Below are 20,093 nucleotides of genomic sequence, written 5' to 3'. Positions count from 1 at the left end.
GAATTAAATGTGAAAAAAAAGATTGTAACATACAATTTCTTTGTCAAGTCAATTTCAGAAAGTAGCTGCAGGAGAAACAGCATTACAATTGCAAACAAAACCTACCAGAATGGTACAAAACAAGGGGTATTTACCTGTCCTATTTCTTTTTTTAAAAAATTGCTATGAGGTAATAATATTTTAGCAGGGACTGAGAACAAGTCTTTGCTGGGTAGAGTGCTAAGCATGTCTTCTATCCAAACAGTTACAGCATGCTGGGTTCGTGAAGGGAATCTGGCAGGTATAATTTTTCCACTGCTTTAAAAAGTGTTGCCTAGCATACAAACAGGCATCTTCCATGATTTCATAACACGCATTGCTGTTAAAAATGTTGGTGGTTTTCTTTGAGTACTGTGGTAAAGAGTTAAATAATGCACGTCAAAGTCACCGCTTTCCCATCACAACATCATGGTTTAGAGTAGAGAGAGATCTGGGTATGCAGGGAGGAGCAGATGGCCTTATAGTGGATGCAACAGATGTGCAATTGCAAGGACTCCATAGCCAAACTTGCTTTCAGCTTATAGAGAAGTCACAGAGGGAACTGAAACTGATAAAGTCCTGCCACTTCTGCTAGTTCAATTGTTGCCTTTTGGTCAGTTCTTACTTGCTTCAGCTGAGATCACGCACTGTGGTTGTACAAAGAATTCATGTGTGGTCATCTCTCATGTAAAAATATATTTTAGAGATGATTACAGATATAATGAATTGAGCAAACAGGCAAAGTGGAGTGGATTCATGTTGTGTGTTACGAGAAGCAGAGTAATCACAGCTGCTTTGCCAAGTTCGTGAGCTAAATTTCAGTAACCTGACACGTGGATTTCTGGAAATTTTTTGCCCTTGAAATTTTGCCTTTACGTATTTATTTTTCCAAATTAACACTCAAATCACCGATTTCTAAAATTAGCAGAGTAAACAAGGGGAAGCAGTACGTCACAAATTCTTCAAGCCTGGCAACCACCAACAGTGAGAGCACAGTCTGTTGGGCAACGGAGTTTCTAAAGTAACCTAGTTATGAATATCTGAGGATAGGGCAAAGTAACAACCTTTGGTAAACCACCTAATATATGTAGAAAAAGCGGACAATGTGAGACACATGAGTTCTGTGGTCTGTTAGGACCACTGCAAGTAAGGAACTGGTACACTCCAGGTTTTTTTTGTTTGTTTGTTTTTTGTTTTGGTCCAGCTGTGTCATGAGACATACAGCAAGTTTTTTATATTTCCTTGAAAGTCATGCTTGCCTGATATCCTGTTCTCACCTACGGAAGTCTTCTGCAAATTCCTTTGAAAAGTACCCAGTTATCTAGATAAACAAGATAAATGTGAGGACTGTGGCCTATATGAAATAAGCAGTAGGTCAAATTTGATACAGTGATGAACAGAGAAATCTCATATATGAAATTTGCATACAACAGTGTCTTTGCAATGAGTATATACATATGTATATACTATATATATATATATATAAAGGAAAGTAGAATTAAATTTAAAAAAATTGTGAAGTAGAAAGAAAGAGCAAATTGGAAAAAAGTTTTTGTAGGTGATGAAAAAATTAACTAGAAATCTTAGCTATACACCTGTACCCTGATTCCTATGTTTCAGACCCCCTGTGTAGGGTATGACTGCAACACTTCAGTCAAGAAGACAGATAAACTCTTTGATGTCTCACTGTCATCCCTGTATACCTATCATTTTTTTAAGTAGGAACATTAACAAAGAAATGAGTACAGTGACTGTCAAACTTCTGAATATAGCAGGTGAGCATGGACATAAGTAATCTGGTTTCATAAAACCCACAACCAAACACCAAGATTTATGCACCTGCACTTTGTGTGCATGTGCTTATCAGTCAGCAAATCTGATGGTGAGGTAGAGGTCTCAATTAAATTACTATACATTTCATGAAAACAAGCAGCCAGGCAGGGAGAACCTACTCATGCCCCTTCACAGGGATAAGTTACAGCCTGAAACCAGTCACATTATGCTCGGAGACAATATGCCAATACAGACAAAATGAGGTTTCACAGTTTCTGTGACTCCTGTTTGACTTGGACACTACACAATCCCTGCAGTGGTGGAAACACTCCCACATCATGTCAGCCTAAGGGCAAATGGGTTAGCCACAGACTTACGGAAGAAGGTCTGGGTATGTGTCATTTCTTATGTTTTCTTTATATAGTGTTGTTTCTGACAAATAATTGTCTGAATTGTAACGTTTCTGTGGAACTGTAGAAGAACAAACCAATACAATAATTGTCAAATAAAGTAATTTTAGCTTTTTAGCCACTGTTTAATGATTACTACTCCAAAACAGTCTCAGAGTTTTAAGGAACTGGTCTAGCAACATGTTGAAGCTTCTGACATCTGTAAATCTACAGAAGGATACCTCGGAAAGAAAACAACAGGATATTTCCTAACTACTGAAATAAGCTAAGAATGAAGAGTTTATGTTGAAATAGAAATAAACTGAATAAGAATTTATACTTAAAGATGCCTGAAATGTACAAAACAAACAAATGAAGAAGAATAAACAAAGTTTCCACATGTTACAGGCAAGTCCATAGCAACCTCCATTATTGGCAATGCTTTACTGGGCAGGACTATATTCTCCATGAGTAGAAAAAGGTTTCATCTGCAACTTTGTGCTCAGAAAACACTCACAACCGCTCACAGACACACACCTTTGTGACTGTGGGTTGTTATTTCAAACACAAAACTGGCTATGTATTACCAGATGTATGGAAACTATTGAATCACGGCATGAACCACTGATAAATCACCTGAGGTGAGCAATGAGTCAGCCATGGGAGCACAGGTGAAGGCAATTCACCTGTGTGATCGGAAGGGGTGGAGTCTGGCCCCTCTCCTAACCTCATTTGAGGATTGACTGCCACTGGGGAAGGATTTCTTTCTGGAGATTGCTCCTTTGGAGTTTGTCTGCTGTGAGCCTGGGATATGGGTGAGTGTTTCACCAATATTAAATTATTCCTTTACGCCATGATAGTCTTTTTAATTACACGCTCTGACTACCGTGCTACTTTGAACTGTTTATTCTGTTAGCTATACGCCTGATAACCTCTGTAAGCTTGGGAAAAATCTAATCAAGAGTGGGATTTTGGTTGTTAGATTATTATTTTTTTTATGGTTAGTTAGTTTTTTTTTGTTGTTGTTGTTGTTGGTAGCACCAAGGAGTGGGGGAGAAGCAACTGTAGTGTTGATTTGTAAAAGCACAATTTGAGGATATTTATTCTAGGAAGTGTTAGTTTGAGTGTAAATTTACAAATCCTTTGTGTTATTTTTAGTTACACTGAATTTAGCAGCTTGTAGAGTTGCAGTAAGGGCAGATAGACACAGGTTATGCTTAAGTTTGGAAACTTGGTTAGAGAGCTAGGCTGCCGATCTAGAGAATGCTATGGTTTAAAGTTATTTTGTTTCATAATTTTTATGATATGGTTGTGTTTTGTTTTGCTAAAATACTCGCTGTCTTTCTTGACTGGTCATTTAGTAACAGTATCTCATAAAGTATGATACAAGAACAGGCATGTAACAGCCAAATTAATACGCACTGTTGATGGTGTACTAGAGATATTTACATATAATTACAGAATCTTCCTTAAGTACTGGGGGAAAAAAGTTAAATTATGATGACTAATGAAGTTTTGAGGCATTACTGTTGTCTAGACTATTGACCTCTATTATAAAATTCCATTATTTTGAAGAGCACTTTACAAATAATTTGTTTATGAAGAAATTGTTTCATACTGAAAAACTAATATGGTTTACAGATATATTTAACAAAAACAAGTGATTTTTTTTTAACAGCATTAACCAGTTTTGGCTGTTGACAAAAGTGTTGTTATGCTGAATTATTATTTTTTTACTTACTAAAATAATTTCTGAATACTAATGTAGGAAGATTTCAGGTTGTAAATGCCACACCAACGGTGGCTTAGCCCGTAAGACTAATGATTAATGCTGGTTTGTAGCTTACAGCCACCTATGTAGTTTTAATACCCTAGAAATATTTTGAAGGATGCTAATGGATTCATCTAGCGTATACATACATTTATACAATGTTTTTGTAGTTACTGACCTTCTCTGCTTCTGATGTTTGGACCTGTAGTCTTCAAACAGCACACAGAGACAATAAATGTGTGCAGGTCTTCAGGGCAGATATGCAATTCATTCTGTTAAGGCATAAATTTGGCAAGGTTAAGGTCTGGAAAATTATCTGCTGTGCATTTGTTGCTCCTTACGCTTATAGGAGAGGCTCAAATTGTTATGCCAGTATTAGTGCAGACCTGTGTTGGTAGGATACATTTTCTCTTTGCTCTGAGTCTCAACCTGATTATCTGTTACCGAAACCATTGCCTCTGTAAAGAAATCCACGAGGGAAACATGGGATCAGCAGTTTTGTTTCTAATTAGGCTCAGCCCTTTCAAATTAATCCTCCCTTCTTTGGAAGTGAGTTTTGGTACTAATGTGGAAGAAGTCAGCTCATGCAGTGAACAGCTACACTCAAATGCTATACCAAAAAAAAAAAATCACAACGACAACCCACACTTCTCCATTGTTTTTATCTGTCATGAATGATAGAAATTAGTGCTCTGTTAGCTCTACCTTGGAGATTAATACATAGAGAATGAAAGGTATATATGTGTAAAGCTCAAAGGCAAAGTGTCTGCTTGTATTAGGTGAAACAAGGGCGATGCTTCTTAATCTTCTGAATACTGTTATCATTGTCATTAGTAGGATGATTAAAAAGCTATAAGAGCTATCCTTGTAAAGCCTTCCTCAGTCCTCAGAACTCATGAATTCACTACCACTGTTATGGAAAAAAATGCTAGGATTCTAGATAATAGCAAAAAGTCAGATAGCAGCATGAGCTGCTGTGTTTTATCTAAATCCTGAGTACAAGAGCGGCTTAATCCTTATCACAATGTTTTAGATTTGTATAATGCATTAGATGGAAAATAAACTGCAAAAGCATTCAGTTGTTAATGTTTTATGGAGCAGTCCTTTTCTAGTTACTCCAGTGTAAGTTGGCTGACTGATCTGAGGCTCTCCCAATCTGACAGAATTTGGCTGTAGAATCACCTCCCTGACAAAAGAGAAAGGTAGCTTATACAGACATGTAGCCTGCATGATAGCAAGCTAACACAATTCATTGTTTTCTTTTGTTTTGTATTGTACAGTAAACAACAACAGATGAGATTTCTTATTTAGAAACTGATTTCATGCATGGACCTCATTTAGGAAATCTGCATTACTTTAAGCAGTGAAACTGTAAGTGGAAGAATGTGGCGGAGATGGCAGTGGTGACCTAAAGCAATTATATAAAAGGATTTGACATCATGATGTTTGTACCATTAGGGCTCTGAAGATGGTGAAGGCTCTGGAGGGCGAGAGGTGTGAGGAGCGGCTGAGATCCCTTGGTGTGCCCAGAGCAGAGGAGCTGAGGGGAGGCCTGATGGCGGCTGCAGCTCTCCCAGGGAGCGGAGGGGCAGCGCTGAGCTCTGCTCTGTGTGACAGCCACAGGGCCCGAGGGAACGGCGTGGAGCTGTGTCAGGGGAGGGGCGGCTGGGGGTTAGGGGCAGGGCAGTGGGCACAGCCCCGAGTGCCGGAGCTCAGGAAGCGTTTGGACGTCGCTCTCAGACATGGGGTTTGCATTTTGGGGGGTGCTGTGTGGAACCAGGAGCTGAGCTCTGTGATCCCTGTAAGTCTCTTCCAACTCGGGATGTTCTGTGATTCTGTTGTGTTGGAAATGTCTGTAGTGGAAGAGAATGAACTTTAAATCCGTCCAAACACAGCGCAGTGTATGACTGTTACTGCGCAATGCTTCTGTTTGTAAACTCTGTTCTCACCATGTGCAGATACAAGCAAAACCCTAATGGAAGCCACCTTTGTGCGCAGGTAGTTACCCGGCTGTGTGAGTTCACGAGAGAACAATTGATTTCCTATTTCTACCTAACCTACGGTCAGGTGCAGAAGGTAACACTACCTGATGGGTCGCAATATGCGCCCTCTTTTCTCGTTTTCTTAACGACACAAGAGTTCTCACGCAGCGCAACCCGCCCCGCCCGCAGCAGCGCCGTTACGGCCCGGGAGGCGCAGCCCCGCCCGGCGCTACCTGCGGGGCCGCGGCAGGAAGGGGGCGGGGCTCGGCGGGGCGGCGGTTCCGGGCACGTCTGCGGGCGACGCGCGTTCCTCGTGCTGCGAGCCGATGGCCGCTCCGCAGGGCCCGCTGCCTCCAGGTGAGGACTGCCGCGGGGAGCCGGGAGGGAGGGGCGGGGGCGGCTCACAGCCCCTGCGGGTGAGCGTTGGACGCCGCTCGGGGGCGGTCCGTGGAGCGCTGCCGGGTCCGAGGGAGCCGTGGTTCTTGGGAGCCGGGCTGGGGAGTGTGGCACCGGCCACGGCTTCTCTATTATTCTTCATTATTATTTTTTCTAAAAGTGTGCTGCTAGTGACTGCCTCCCACCCCACGCCACACACGTACGCAAATTAAGTTTGGCAATAATTTATCACGTGCTGTGCTGGTGTGATTTAGAGCAACTTGTCTTGTCAAGCCTGCTCTGGGGTTTAGTGTATTCGTTCGCATCTTAAAAAGTCTTTTTCCCTTTTTTCTTTCCTGTTTACTTTCCTACTTTAATAATAATCTCAGGCTGCAGAAGGTCTGTGAGCCCATGCTTTTCAACCTGCCCTACCATACGACTTCTGACTGCTATCTCCAAAGTGTGCCAGACTTCTTTTCCTTACCTGTCTGCTCTTGCAGCATCAGAGTTCTGAGTAATTAACAGTAAACAACCGTGTACGAGTGCTGATTGACCCAGTGTTAGGTTTTTCAGAAATCTGGATATTCTAATATGATTTTCTGTACTTTTATTCAAATCTGAAATTCATGTACTCTCTTTAAAAAAAGTGTTGTTTAATCAAAGGGCTTGTCCCTCTGATCCCTGCTCATGTTAGGGGGATCACTTTAATTGGGCTGAACTGTTAATGTGCGCCTTATGTTGGCATGGGTGAAGCTGTATAGCCATGTGGCTTACTGACCTACTGAAGGTAGGCCGTACATACGTGATGCTTTGTGAACCTCCTTCTGCTGAAAGGTCAAAACTGTGAGGACTCCAAATCCCAACTTCAGGCATCCTTCCCATGTGAAGATGAAGAATAGATGTAGGATGGGAAATTAGAAGGTATGTGCATACACACACTTGTAAGTTTGTGTGTGTAGACTGAGGAACTGGTAACACTAAGTGCCTGTGCCACATCCCCATAGTCTGCAGCAGTTTTGAGTACGGAGAAGCCATTCTGCTGGGCATGTCAGCTGCTGCTGTTGGAAACTGGTTATGCTGGACAGGCTCAGGCAGAGAAGCTGAGAGGAGTACTGGACAGCTGATCTAGAGGTTCTGGGAGCAGAAGGGATCCTTGGGAACAACCACCTGGGGCAATTTGTGTTGAATTGTGAGGAAGCAAATGTAGGCTAGTGAGTGGCTGTATACTGTCAGTAATAGAGACTTGTTGATGGATCCCAGAAAATGTTGTTACCAAGCTCTCCGTTGAGGTAACAGGATTCACGTGGTCTGCACTTGCATGTGTCACCTGACTGACTATCCATTTCCTGTCAGCTTTTTAACATGCAAAGCTGTGGGTGTCTCACATTTGAGATAGAGAACTTTCCTCCCTGCTGTTTCATGCACCTGTATCCAGCTCTGTGAATTGAGCTGCAGCCTGCTGTAAAATGCACTGAGAGATAGAGAGGGGACGTAGCATTTTAATTGCTTTATTCACAATTACACATGAAGTCTGTGGTTCTGTCACTATCAAGATGACCTCTTCCAACTCAGATTATTTTATGGTTATCCTATCAGTGGTCAACAGGACTATGGTTACTCATTGCTGGCAGTACGTAAAGTATTTATCCTCGAGTACAGATATTCACATGCATGTGTGCCACCTGTAGAGAGTGTTGGAACTTGGTAGTACTCAGCAACCTAAAAAAAATCCAGGGAAATAAAGAACTAGAAAACGAGAGGAAATGGATTTAAGTCTGGGTAAAGTAATATGTTTTTTTAAATAGTGGGGTTTTTTTTCAGGGTGTATATTAATCGAGAAGGTTGCAGCCACTGATTTGCAGTTGCTGTTTCTCAGTGAGATCTAGAAGGGAGGAGTAAATGAGGAGTACTGCTCTATTGCCCCTTGTAGGATTGTCTCTTGCCCCTTGACCCTAGAGTCTGCCAAGCCTTCATTCCAGATCTCCACTTTCTCAAAGCTTCTCCTATTTGTTCAGTGCTTCCCTCTGGATTGTGGAAATGAAAAAAATACCAGTGTTGTGATGTACCTTGGCTGTGTCTTAGAGATGTAAAGGTAGATAGGAGAGGAGGTTCTTATGGAAATATGGGAGCCCCGAAGGTTCACCAGGGCACAGAGCTTCTTGGGGGTGAGAACTGCTTTCACCTACCTTGAGAATCCCTTTAAATTACAAGGCTGAATGAAAGTTTGTTGCTGTTTGTGTTGTTAATTGCAGCCAGAGATCCATAGGCGGAGCTGTAAGGCCTCTAGAGTAAACTGATTAGAACAGGCATGCTTTGTCACTGCTTTCTGGGGGGTCTCTGCTGACAGTAGAGGAAACAATGAGACTAGGGAAGTTTTTGGCTTCCCTTGGCTCCTCCACCTCCTCATCTGTCAACTTCCCTTTGGAGATAGAAGACTGAGGGACCCACTCTTTGTTTCTGCTTCATCCACAGATCCCACCTGACTCTTCTGTTCTCTTCTGTTTTGGGCTGTACCCTCCTGAACCACCTCTCTCCAGCATACCGTTATTTCTGCTGTCCTAGTGTGACTTGTGCCCCTGCTGCATTCAAGTCAGGCAGTTTGTGCTGTCCCTTGCTGTCAGGGAAGGCTTTACTACAGTGTTTGGTGATCCCATGGTTCTGGAGAAGGGATTTCCATCCCTCACAGAAAGGTCTTAAAAAATGTTTAATGCATCTTATGTGAATGTGCTCCAGCTGTGCAGGGCTGTGTCTGTGGGGCCCCTTGCCCAGGGATCATACGTGGCCTTCCTATGGGCATGAGGCTTTGAAATGTGCAAAGAGGGGCTGGGCCCACACCTGGAAACCTGGCCCGTGGGGCTGTGTTCAAGAGACTGAAGGGGGAATGGATCTGTCCTGGCATCTTTTCTGCTCCTCTGATGCCACTTTTTGGGTCTGTCTGTTGTACTGTCTTCTATTTTCTTAGGTTGTTCTTATAGCTGCTTGAGGTTGAAAACTTCTTGATGTGCTCTTGTAATGAGTGTAGGAACTTTTAGGTTGAGAGTGACAGGAATGAAGATCCTATTAAGCAATTTAAAATGCTTTTCATAGTTTTTGAAAATATTATACTTACAAACTGATGAGCCCTTCAAAGAGGAAATGGGATGGCATGGTATTGTGAATTTTGGCTTGTGCACTCTTTATCAGTACTTGGCTATTGTTTGTCAACTTCAGCATCTGTGCAGAGGGGTTGACATTTGATGATTCACCTGCAAGTGCTTTGAGGATTTATTCTTGTATCTTTTTGATGTTAATATAATTGAAGTTCCTGTTTCAGTAGTATACAAATAATTGTTTACCTCAGATATTTTTTTTAGGTTTTGTACTACAATCTACTGTGTATATTTTGTGTATTATAGTATATTTTGTTGCAGCAGGTATGGCTAGTGTTTGAATAATGGCATTAAGGCAAACAATGTAGTATTGCCTCTCAGAGAACAGAACATACATTGTAGCAGATTTTCTGGGTTATACCAAATTGCTTTGTGAATGATTTATTTTACTAAAATTAATTTAGAATTTTCATTTAACTCTAGCTTTTGTTAGCTTTGAGTTGAATTTCTGTTCCATGTGGTTTCTCATCTCTGCGCTAGTATCTCTGACGTTTTCTAGTTTGTCATGTGTCCCTGTGTAAACTAAACTTGACACAATGCATAGAGTGTCTGTGTAGCTGTGCTTTACATTGGTCAGATATGTAAGCAAATCATAAATTTCCAGGCAAGAGAATTTTGAGGATTATGCAGTGACAAAGTCTACTTATTTCCAGCAGATCATGCGGCAAAGGAGCCAGTAGAGGATACTGACCCCAGCACTCTTTCCTTAACAATGGTATGTATTTCTGTTCCAACAAAGTTAAAGTTGTTAGACCTCTCTACAGTTACATTATGAAGAAGTAAAATACTTAAGAAGCTCAAATCATGTGTGTATGTTTAGTTTTGCTTATATGTATGATTATGTTAATTTACTAACCCTGTGCAATAGAAATAGTAATAGATCTATAAGCTAATATAAGTCAGGGCTAGCTGCTGGGCCTGGTGCTATTTAACATAGGCATCATGGGCAGTGGGATTGAGTGCACCCTCAGCAAGCTTACAGACGACGCTAATCTGAGTGGTGCAGTTAACACGCTAGAGGGAAGGAAGGGATGCTATCCAGAGGGATCTGGACAGGCTTGATAGGTGGGCCCATGTCAAACTCAGAAAGTTTAGCAAGGTCCTGTGCCTTGCTTGAGGCAATCCCACCTATGAGGACAGGCTGAGGGAGCTGGAGAAGAGAAGGCTCCAGAGGGACCATATAGCAGTCTTCCAATACCTGAAGGGGACCTACAGGAAAGCAGTGGAGGGACTTTTTGTAAGGGTTTATGGCTATAGGATGAGGGGAAGTGGCTTTAAACTGGAAGAGGGTAGGTTTAGACTAGTTATTAGGAAGAAATTCTTTACAATGAGTGTATTGAGACACTGGAACAGGTTGCCCAGCAAGTTTGGGAATGCATTCTGCCCCCTGGAGGTGTTCAAGATCAGGCTAGGTGGAACTTTGAGCAACCTGGTCTAGTGGGGGATGTCCCTGCCTATAGAAGGAGAGTTGGAACTAGATGATCTTAAAGGTCCCTTCCAACCCAAACCATTCTACAAATCTACACTGAATTGGGCAGCACAGCTGAGCAGTCCAATGGTTAGTTCATAGAGATGGTAACCAGCACTTCTTTCATTTTTAGAAAAAAAGATTGTTGCTGACATTCTTCTGTCTATATGGGTTGAAGGGGTAAGAAAATCCAATTAAGGCTTAAAATATCAATTGTATTGTTTATTCTTTCCTGTACCTGTTTCATCCGATGAGTTTAGGAGATGTATGATCACTGATCGTGCCTTTCCCAGAGTCTTGCAGCAAACATGGTAAAACTGAGGGACAGACTTAACAAGTGCTCTCTAGCGTGTCCTCTCTGACTAACACAATTTATGACAAACTTCTGGTATATTACGCATCTCAGTGTATTATGCTGGGACCAGGACTGTATATAAAAATAGGAAATTCTGTGCAGTTTTGTAAGAGTTCTTTTTAATGTTGCAATGGATTGCTCCCTCTGGGGGAAAAACAGCAGTGCTCTAGCCCAGAGAACACTTTCCTAGTCTGGCTATATAAACAGATTAAAATGCTCTGTTTTATGGATGGTGACTTAGCAGGCTATTGTTATGGTGTTCTCATTTTGAAGCTTTACTACAGGCAGTTTGCTTCCTTTTACATAAAGGTAGGGGTCATAGTGAAAGAGATGTTAGATCTAGTAGCAGGTTATAATAGATGCCTGGGAATGAGTAGCTGTCTCATTAAACTCAGTTTGCTTTTACGTCTTAATCAGTTTTTTAATTCTAAAGCAGAAGAGATTAAAATTTATTTTTTCCTTCAGTGCAGTGAAAGGTCGGTGTCTGTTAAAAGAGCTTTTGAAATCTCTTGATTTCTTATGCATTATGTTTTCTGTATTGGTATTATTCCACTGAAATGCAGACTTCTTTTCTAATCTCTGTAATATTTGTATTGATTAATGCTGTAGTGAATTAGGGACCCCTATTACTTTAGCATGTGCTAAAATTAGTGTAATTAATGATCTTCCTGTGTTAGAAGGGCACTACTGTATCTGATTGTAGGCATATCAGCTAGTAGTAATTTCAGAGATAAAAATGTAATTATGCAGCTCATATATACTCTTTCTCCAGCAGAATTACACAAACATTTGTTATCTTAAGCATCTCTTGGTTTTTTTTGTGACAGACTGAAAAATATCCTGTCCAAGACACAGGAGTACCTAAAGGTAAGCATTGTGAATTCTGTCATTTAGGTTGTGTGTCACAGATCCTTTTTTTTTTTTCCTATAAATTAGAGATAAGATATAGATATATCAGCCTAATTCATGAAGGAGCAGCAGGTATAAGTTTGTGTCCCTACATATTTCAATAGTGATCATAAATGTAATCAGAAAAGCAAAGCAGAAGGGATTATACTGACTTGTAATAGCCTTCTTCAGCCTGCTTTGATGTATTGTTTTGGTTAATATTCTCTTAGTACTGCTTTTGCTCAGCTTTCTGAAAGAGCATAACTCTGGCCGCGGAAATTGTGCTGGTTGTTTTTAAAACACTGATGCACTAGTATTTGATCTCTGTGGGGATTATTTTTCTTAACACATGTATTCATGACTGTTGCAGTTAGTCAATTTATTGTTTGGGGCTTTTTAATCCTGCATTTTCCAGTGACTGAGCAGAATGTGGATTTAAATTTTGTGTACTAGACATCTGTAATGTAAGATTATCAATCATACTACTCAAATCTGTATTTGGGTTGAAGACCAGTGTTTTATGATCTTCGTCTTAGATGAGGAGTACAAAACAGATCAAGTTACATTGGAAATTGCATCTGTGAACATCCGGAGTCTTACATCAGATTCTGGCCTAGTCCAGCAGGTAAGAAAAAATTGAACTGAATGTGAATTAAGTTATTGCTGTTAATTGAATACATGTTAACAAATATTTCCAGACTGTATGTGGAAAGCACAGAATTACTCAGTAAAATAGACTAGAAATAATCTCTTTTTTTCCGGAGTCCAATGAAGTGAGCTTTTGAGGATAAAAGCTAAGAAAGGATATATAATCATTAATGTTTACTTTGTTCTTTAACTAGGTTTTAATTAGTGTGGTAGATGCTCAGAAGGAGGGCCAACACAGTGTTAAGGCTTTGTCATGCATGTTCTTCCTCTTCCCTGCTGAAAATAGAGCCAAGACAGAGAATAAGGAGGGAGAACTTGGATTTGGATTCTTGTTTTGTTCTAGGGAGTCATTTGATTGTTCTGGTTTAACTTTGGGACATTGCTTGATCCCTACTGGAAATACTCTCCACTAATTGTAAAGTCTTACGCTGCCATGGGGTGGGCTGAGTGATCCCCATGGTGCTTCATGGTCAGCATCTTTCAGATGAATGTTATTTGCTGAATTTCATATTGATTCTCTTTGGGATGAGCAGAAAACTTGGAGAAGGTAAATGAATGAGCATTGTCCAGTGAAAAGAGCTAGAAGGGAGTGCCTTATGCCAGACTCCCAGCTGACTTTCATCAAACAAACGAGTTTAGTATGCATTTCACAGATGATAGAGGTAACTGTCTCATTCCCATCATCAAGAAGAGAGCATCTGTTGCCCATGTACAGTCACTGTGACTGCATTTCAGCATACTTGGCTGTTAATAGTTCTACTGAGCTGGAGAACTTTCTGCTTATCTTCAGACTGTACATAGGTTTATAGCTTTAAGTGTATAGAAGTTGATTGGATTTTGGCTGTAGGCAAAAACAAATACGTCTAGTACCCTAATTATATGGGCAGTGATAATACATTGTCATATAGCAATTACATTATAAGAATACAATGTTGAATAATCCTGAATTCAATTATTTTTAAAATTATTTTAATTTATTTTTAATTATTTTTTAATTAATTTATGAATTAAAAAACCTCTTTCTACAGAAAGCTTATATGGTGTCATGGGAGAGCAAGTTTCTGGAAGACAGTGGGAAGGCATGTTCTGTTGCAGGTGGCATGTGCAGTTTTCAGGCCTCTTGAGCAGAGAACCATTTGTGAGCTGATTTGATGTTCATGTGTTCTTGGCATTTTCTGGAAGAAAGAATTGCTGAAAACAGCATGCATGTTTTTCCTTTCCTAACCAAATCTTCAAGTAATTTGGAGTTAGTTTGCTTTTTTTGTAATTAGACTTGCATTGATTGTATGTTCACCAGATGAACTGAAACTGCCTATATTGTATTTTTAGGGGGTTTCTTAGTACAGAAAGTTTAGAAGGTAGGACTATAAAGCACTTGTTACACTATACTGTTACACAGTTGACTTCCTTGCATGCACAGCTTGCAAAATGCTAAGAAGCTTGCTGTGATAGTTTAGGAAGAATGATGCAATATGAAAATCAACATTGCTTTATTGCAGTTATCTAAGGGGAAAATCCCCTCCTGCTTTCATCTTTAAATCCTCAATAGAAGAAAGCTATTTCATCTGGTCCCACACCCGCATAGTTAAAATAAGTGCAGCTGCAGTTTTCTACAGTCCTAGGATCAAGCTGCCATCCTTTCAGTTTACAGATATGCTCTGTAAGTGGTAGAATTGAAGTGCTGCTACCTGTGCTGAAGTCTCAAGCTGCTAAATATTTTCATTGTGTTGAAGTAGAATAGTGTTTGTGTCAAACAGGACAGCAGTCAGATGTGAGCCAGCAGAAATCTTCAAGACTACCTGTCTAGAGAAGTAGCAAAGTTTCCTATGAATGTAAAGTTTTTTTATAAACTCCTCCAGTTTTATTAGACTGGTGGAACATTCCCTTACTGTTGTGTGTTACAGGCAAAGATCTCAGATTTCTCACTACAAGTATTTAAATATTCTTAATCAAACTTTACTGATTGTTATACAGCTCTGTACATATGTTTCTGAAATAGCTATTACTTATGTGTACAGTATTAGCATCTTTCTATGACTTATACAGTGAGGGCACTTTAATTGTTGGTAAATGCCCAAACTATTGTTTCTCAAATGGCGAGGGATACAATTGGTGTTAATCATCAGTCAAATGTAGAAAAATTAAGTAAAAATGAAAAATGTGGACAGAAAGAAAGAGTAAGAGCAAATTATTCAAAAGATGTAACCCCATAGCATATGATCAATAAGGGTGACATTGTTCAATAGATAAAAATGTGAGGGTTGCTTTATGAAGTAAAAACATTACACAAAAAAAACCTACCTAAGAAGGCTACAAATTGTTAGGGTACTTATCTGGTATGAGAAATTACTGTCTTACTTTATCAGGTAGCTTGGGGATTCTTGTAAGTAGTCTCCTGACACTTAAAAATTAGCCAAATAGTTATTCTGGTGTTTGAATGTGGTGTTTTGATTTGTTTGTTCTTTGCTTTGTAGCCAGAAGACAAAGACACTCAAAACCATAGTGACAAATCACTTACAGGTAACATGTCAGCTTTACTATTCTACATAGTTTATTCCTACATTTTCTTTGAAAGGACTTCATTAAAAACTGCTGCATGTCATAACCTAGAAATGCCTGGATAATCAATGCTTGTGGTGCTCTTTTGTTACCACTGCCCTTCTTAGCTGCCTCTTTGTTCTAAAAAGGGTGGTAATCACGCAGACCATACAAAAGCTCTAAGTTATGCTGACGGAATGCACTTAGTGCAGCAGCCTTTAAAAGTCTGTAAACAACTACTGAGAGCAGAGGCGGGCTGTGGGGGTTTATTGTGTGGTGTTTTCAACTTGTCTGGAGGTTGGTGACTGATACACAGCCCTACTGATTTAACAGTGAACAACTGAAAAATTTCTGTAAAAAAAGCCTGTCGTATAATGTAACGTTAGGATCATGCTAGTAGGTAGGTCATGTGTGCAAATATAAGATATCCTTGGGAAGGATTCTCTTAATACTTCTGATAATCTGGTACAGCTCAAGAAAGCAGGTTGGTTTAGTTTTGTTTACCTTATAACTGTGCCCTTTGCTTTCTTTACCTCTTCTTCCCTACTTCTGTGGGAGGATAAAACATACTCTGGCATTCTTGCAAAGCAAAGTAAGATGAAATTCAGATAGAGGGTTCCTCTGCTTGTTGAGCTCAGCCAGAACTTTTATTGGGTCACGTTCATTTCACCTTGTTTAAGTAAATCCTAGTATGAGTGAGTTAAGTAAATTTTGTCTCACTTCAGTGAGAGTTTAAGATGCACAAGAAGAGCAGAATCCCTGATAGAAAAATTGTAGAGAACAGCTGTGAGGACTGTGGAAAACCTGGGAGCAAAGATGTTGCCAGAACATTTTTCCCTTTGAAAGGGAATCTGAACATTTGTATGAAGTTATTTGTCTCCAGCAGTGTTGTTGCTGCACGTCCTGACTTGCTGAAAACATCAGAAGCTGTCTTTGGACTGCTTAAAAAAAAGGAGGCTGGTGAGCAGCATTACAAAAATAACAATAGCCTTGTTCTTCTCTTAAAAACAAAACAAAAAAAATGCTTACAGAAGTTCAACTTAGTTGCTTTCATCAGTACTAATATTCAGCATAAAAAGTGACCTTTTGAAGGTCTTTCTGGAATTTTACACAATCAGACAGTTAATGCAAATGGGGAAAAAAAACAAAAACTGATGCTGTTACCTGTAAGATTAGGTGGAACTGACTGCCAGATTTGCCCTTTTCCAGCAATACAGTTCAGGTCTGTCAGACCAGCACTGATCCAGCACTTACAGTGTCACTGTTTTCAGTGTCATTTGACACTGAAACCCTGTCATTGTTTTTAATTAATATTTTTGTCAGTTTTCTTGTAGCATCCTTTTTTTGAAAGTATTTCATTCCAAGTAGAGCTAATTACTCTGTCATTTCAGGCTGTACAATGAGGCCAGAAGTTTTAGGAAGTACGCTGCATTCATTACCCTACTGCTCTTTAGACATACCAAATTCTCCCTGTCTTCAAAAAGGAGCTAGTTAAGTTCATGTCTGCAGTCAGAATGCTAAAACAATGCCCTAATGCCCTAAACTACTTCAGTATTAGAGATCTTAGTATTTAACTAGAAGCATGATTAGAAATGCTTATGCTTTTGCAGGTTATTAATATGCAATATACAGTATACAGATCTGATAGAACTGCATTGTTGTCAGTGCTGGGTGGATGCTGTTGTGTGTGGGAGACCTCTAAATAGCAGTTTTTCATTTGATGCAGATTTTGGAACATATCACCACCTACTTCCAGCAACTTGGTATTCTTAATTTTTCTCATGCATGGGACAGTATATGTTCTATTTCTTTCTGTAATGTACATTTAAAATAGGCTTGCTTAGTAGAACAGAAACAGCTTTATTGTAAGAGCTCTTACCAAATAAAGGAACATTTCTATCTTGTCACAGTGTTAAGATTCTCGTGGTACAAATGTTTAATGTTATCAATGCAGCAGCTCAGAAATGCTGAACTTTCTCCTTCATCCTGCAACATTCAAGATGTGCATAATGTGCACATCTTCCTGTTAGAGATGTATGTGAGGGTTATGCCAGACTGAAGGATGTAATGTAGTTAGCAAAAAAAACAAAACGAAAACAACATGGGGAGGGGGAAAAGGGAATATCCACACTTAAATGAATTTCACAGCTTTTATAGGACAGGATGAATATGATGCTGTCAGAAGTACTGACCTTCTCATTATTGTCCATGGTAGCCAAAAGATGTCTTAAAGCTGAGTTTGTGAGTACTTCATGAGGAAAGGTAGCTGCATGCCAGTTTTCTGACTTCTTCAGAAATGATTCACGGAAACATAATACTCTTCGAAGTTTTATGCTTTTAAATTTGTTCCAAATAAAACCACAGCAGTAGATCCTAACTTTTCTCTGTATGATGGTTTTAACTACAGATCTCAAGAAAACCTGCAAAGAAAATAGCACCTGCTCCTTGTGCTTATTCCGTGCACCGACCATCAGTGACATGCTCAACGATGAAGACTTGTTGTACACAGTGAGGCTAAAGCTGGATCCCTGCCACCCAACAGTGAAAAACTGGAGAAATTTAGCAAGCAAGTGGGGGATGACTTATGATGAATTGTGTTTCCTTGAACAGAAGCCCCAGAGTCCCACCTTGGAGTTTTTGCTACGAAATAGTGACAGGACTGTGGAGCAGCTGATTGACCTCTGTAAATTTTATAAGAGAATTGATGTTGTGAAAGTGCTACTGAAGTGGGTGGAGGAGGAATGGCCCAAGAGAGGTAACAGAAGTTACCAGAACAACTTGTAGGTCAAAGAAAGTGGTTAGTTCCTGCTTATTAAATGTTGGGACAAGCTGCAACTAATGGATGATGGGAACTTTCTCTTGTGACAGAGAGTCTGTACTGACAGTCTGTATACTGTAAGCTTTTGTACTGTATACACATAAATATGGCCTGTGCCCTCAGGGTTGTAAAGATAACCTTTCAAAAGTGGATAGAATAACGCAAGTTGTGTTTTGAGTCTACAAACACCTTTATTTTCTTTGCTGCTGTTTGTAGGCTTCCTAAGCAGAAGAAGAATGAAAAAGCCAGACCAGTGGTGTAATTGCAACAGCTGTGAACCGTGTCAGTCGGTTGTGTGTTGTTGCTACTGGGAAAGCCACAATTGGAAGGCAAGTCTCTTAGCTTTTCTGGCAGCCTTTCCACAGTTCTTGTGTTCTGCCTGCTAGAAGACGAAAAGATTTTTTTCTAATTTTTAAGCTTTATGACACTGTATTTGGCACAGACACAACTTGATTGTCCAAGCAGCAGTTTGGATTTGCATGTTAGAATTAATTGAATGTTTGACCATCGCATTCAGGCAAAATTAAGTTTGAGTCTCCTTTTACAAACAGGGCTAGATGTTAAAATGGTTGCATGTTTCTACATCGTAGGGCATATAGTCCCTATGAAAAAATCATCCAATTCAGAGATGCTTTCCAGCCCATAAACCTCCTTCCCCAAACACAAAAAAAACCCACCACGATTAAAACCTTTTATGGTTAAAATTAGTTTCCATCATTTTGAAAACTGTACATTCTGAGTAATCTTTGATATTTCACTCAGATGCCTCTCATTTTGCCGTGTGAGGTGACAGTGAATGTCTCACCCACAGTTTATCCCTAGTATCAAGTATAACTTCTTTGTTTATAAGCTGTGGTTTTCATCACAGCCTTCCTGTTGTCTGACCTGCTTTCTGTCCTATACCAAAGTGGTTGCACACTTGCATGAAAGTAGCACAAGTTTATGTATTGATTAAAGCCACTATAATGGGAAATCCACACGTAGATTCACCTGCAGGTGTAAGTGGATGGTCATTAAAGCTCTTCTGTTGGTTTATATTGATAAATATCAAAGGCTGTAGATAAACTGTTACACTGTTTACATTGAAAATATTTCTAGAATTTTCACTATCTTCTGTATTTTAATGGTTTAAAAAAAAAACCCTGAAATCTGAAAAAATCAGTTGTAATAGGTTGTATAAAGTACTTATTACTGTAATGCCATACACACTCCCCAGTGTTGTGACTTGAAAGTATTTCTGGTTTTCACCCTTACTAGAACACTTCAGATGATACTAATGTGTATGCAGATGTATATAACATAGCAATGGTGAACAGTATGTCAAGATGTAGGGCAAGACTAGAGTGAGGTACAGACTGATGCACTGTTCACTTCTCTCAAGTAGAAATGACAAAGAATTAATAGCAAAACAGCGGGGAAGTTTTGTTCTGAGTTTCTTAATGTAAGAGAATGAAAAGGGACATGTAGTAGTAATAGAGGTACTGGCACAAATGGTTACAGAGGAATTAGATGTGAAGACTGAATATTTCAATTTCAAGCACTAGGTCTGGGGTTTACCTAAATTAGCTTTACTGCAGTGTGTTCAAGAAACTGAAGATCTAGTTTCAAGGTAAAAAGAGTGACCTACAGTTGATGTAATTTTTATTTTTTAAAGCTTGTGGAAGACAGGAACTCTGACAACTATTTATGTATGTGTATTTTTAATTGTTCCCTCTGAAAAGCTGCTACTCTTCAGAACAGAATGTTTTCTAGCCATACTTTAAAGTGGAAGACTTATTGCTCTATCTTGCAGAGGTTGCAGTTCAAACACCTCACTTTCATTGTCTTCTGATAGATGTATGAGCTGTAACTTTTGCAGGTCATCTTCTGTCTTTAGTTAACAGCTCTGGTATCAGCTTTGAGGACTGCTGCTGTGGCTAGG

At 39.7% G+C, this 20,093-nt stretch overlaps 1 protein-coding gene across 2 annotated transcripts; it reads left to right on the top strand.

Annotated features, from left to right (window-relative positions):
- The first annotated feature begins 6,224 nt into the window (after nt 1–6,224).
- Nucleotides 6,225–18,927, top strand: EDARADD (EDAR associated via death domain). Of its 2 annotated transcripts, none has more exons than XM_065729924.1 (6): nt 6,225–6,290; nt 10,114–10,172; nt 12,108–12,147; nt 12,705–12,793; nt 15,291–15,336; nt 17,762–18,927. In XM_065729924.1, the coding sequence occupies exons 1-6, from the start codon at nt 6,260–6,262 to the stop codon at nt 18,136–18,138; spliced, it is 642 nt and encodes a 213-aa protein (XP_065585996.1). In that variant the 5' UTR covers nt 6,225–6,259; the 3' UTR covers nt 18,139–18,927. The 2 variants fall into 2 exon arrangements, with proteins under 2 accessions (XP_065585996.1, XP_065585987.1); XM_065729915.1 differs by having other exon boundaries at nt 10,111–10,172.
- Nucleotides 18,928–20,093: the final 1,166 nt, after the last annotated feature.

This window comes from Cyrtonyx montezumae, unplaced genomic scaffold, assembly GCF_038088225.1.
Source record: "Cyrtonyx montezumae isolate F1298 unplaced genomic scaffold, pur_monq_1.0 scaffold_0, whole genome shotgun sequence".
In the NCBI taxonomy this organism is placed as follows: Eukaryota; Metazoa; Chordata; class Aves; order Galliformes; family Odontophoridae; genus Cyrtonyx; species Cyrtonyx montezumae.
The sequence above is the reverse complement of the archived record's forward strand: the minus strand, read 5'-3'. Positions and strand labels throughout refer to the sequence as shown.

Excerpts from the sequence above, each read along its gene's own strand:
- EDARADD (XM_065729915.1), top strand. The coding sequence starts at position 6,260 with ATGGCCGCTCCGCAGGGCCCGCTGCCTCCAG. Across the intron at positions 12,794-15,290 it reads ATTCTGGCCTAGTCCAGCAG|CCAGAAGACAAAGACACTCA; the intron begins GTAAGAAAAAAT and ends TTTGCTTTGTAG. Across the intron at positions 15,337-17,761 it reads TAGTGACAAATCACTTACAG|ATCTCAAGAAAACCTGCAAA; the intron begins GTAACATGTCAG and ends TTTTAACTACAG.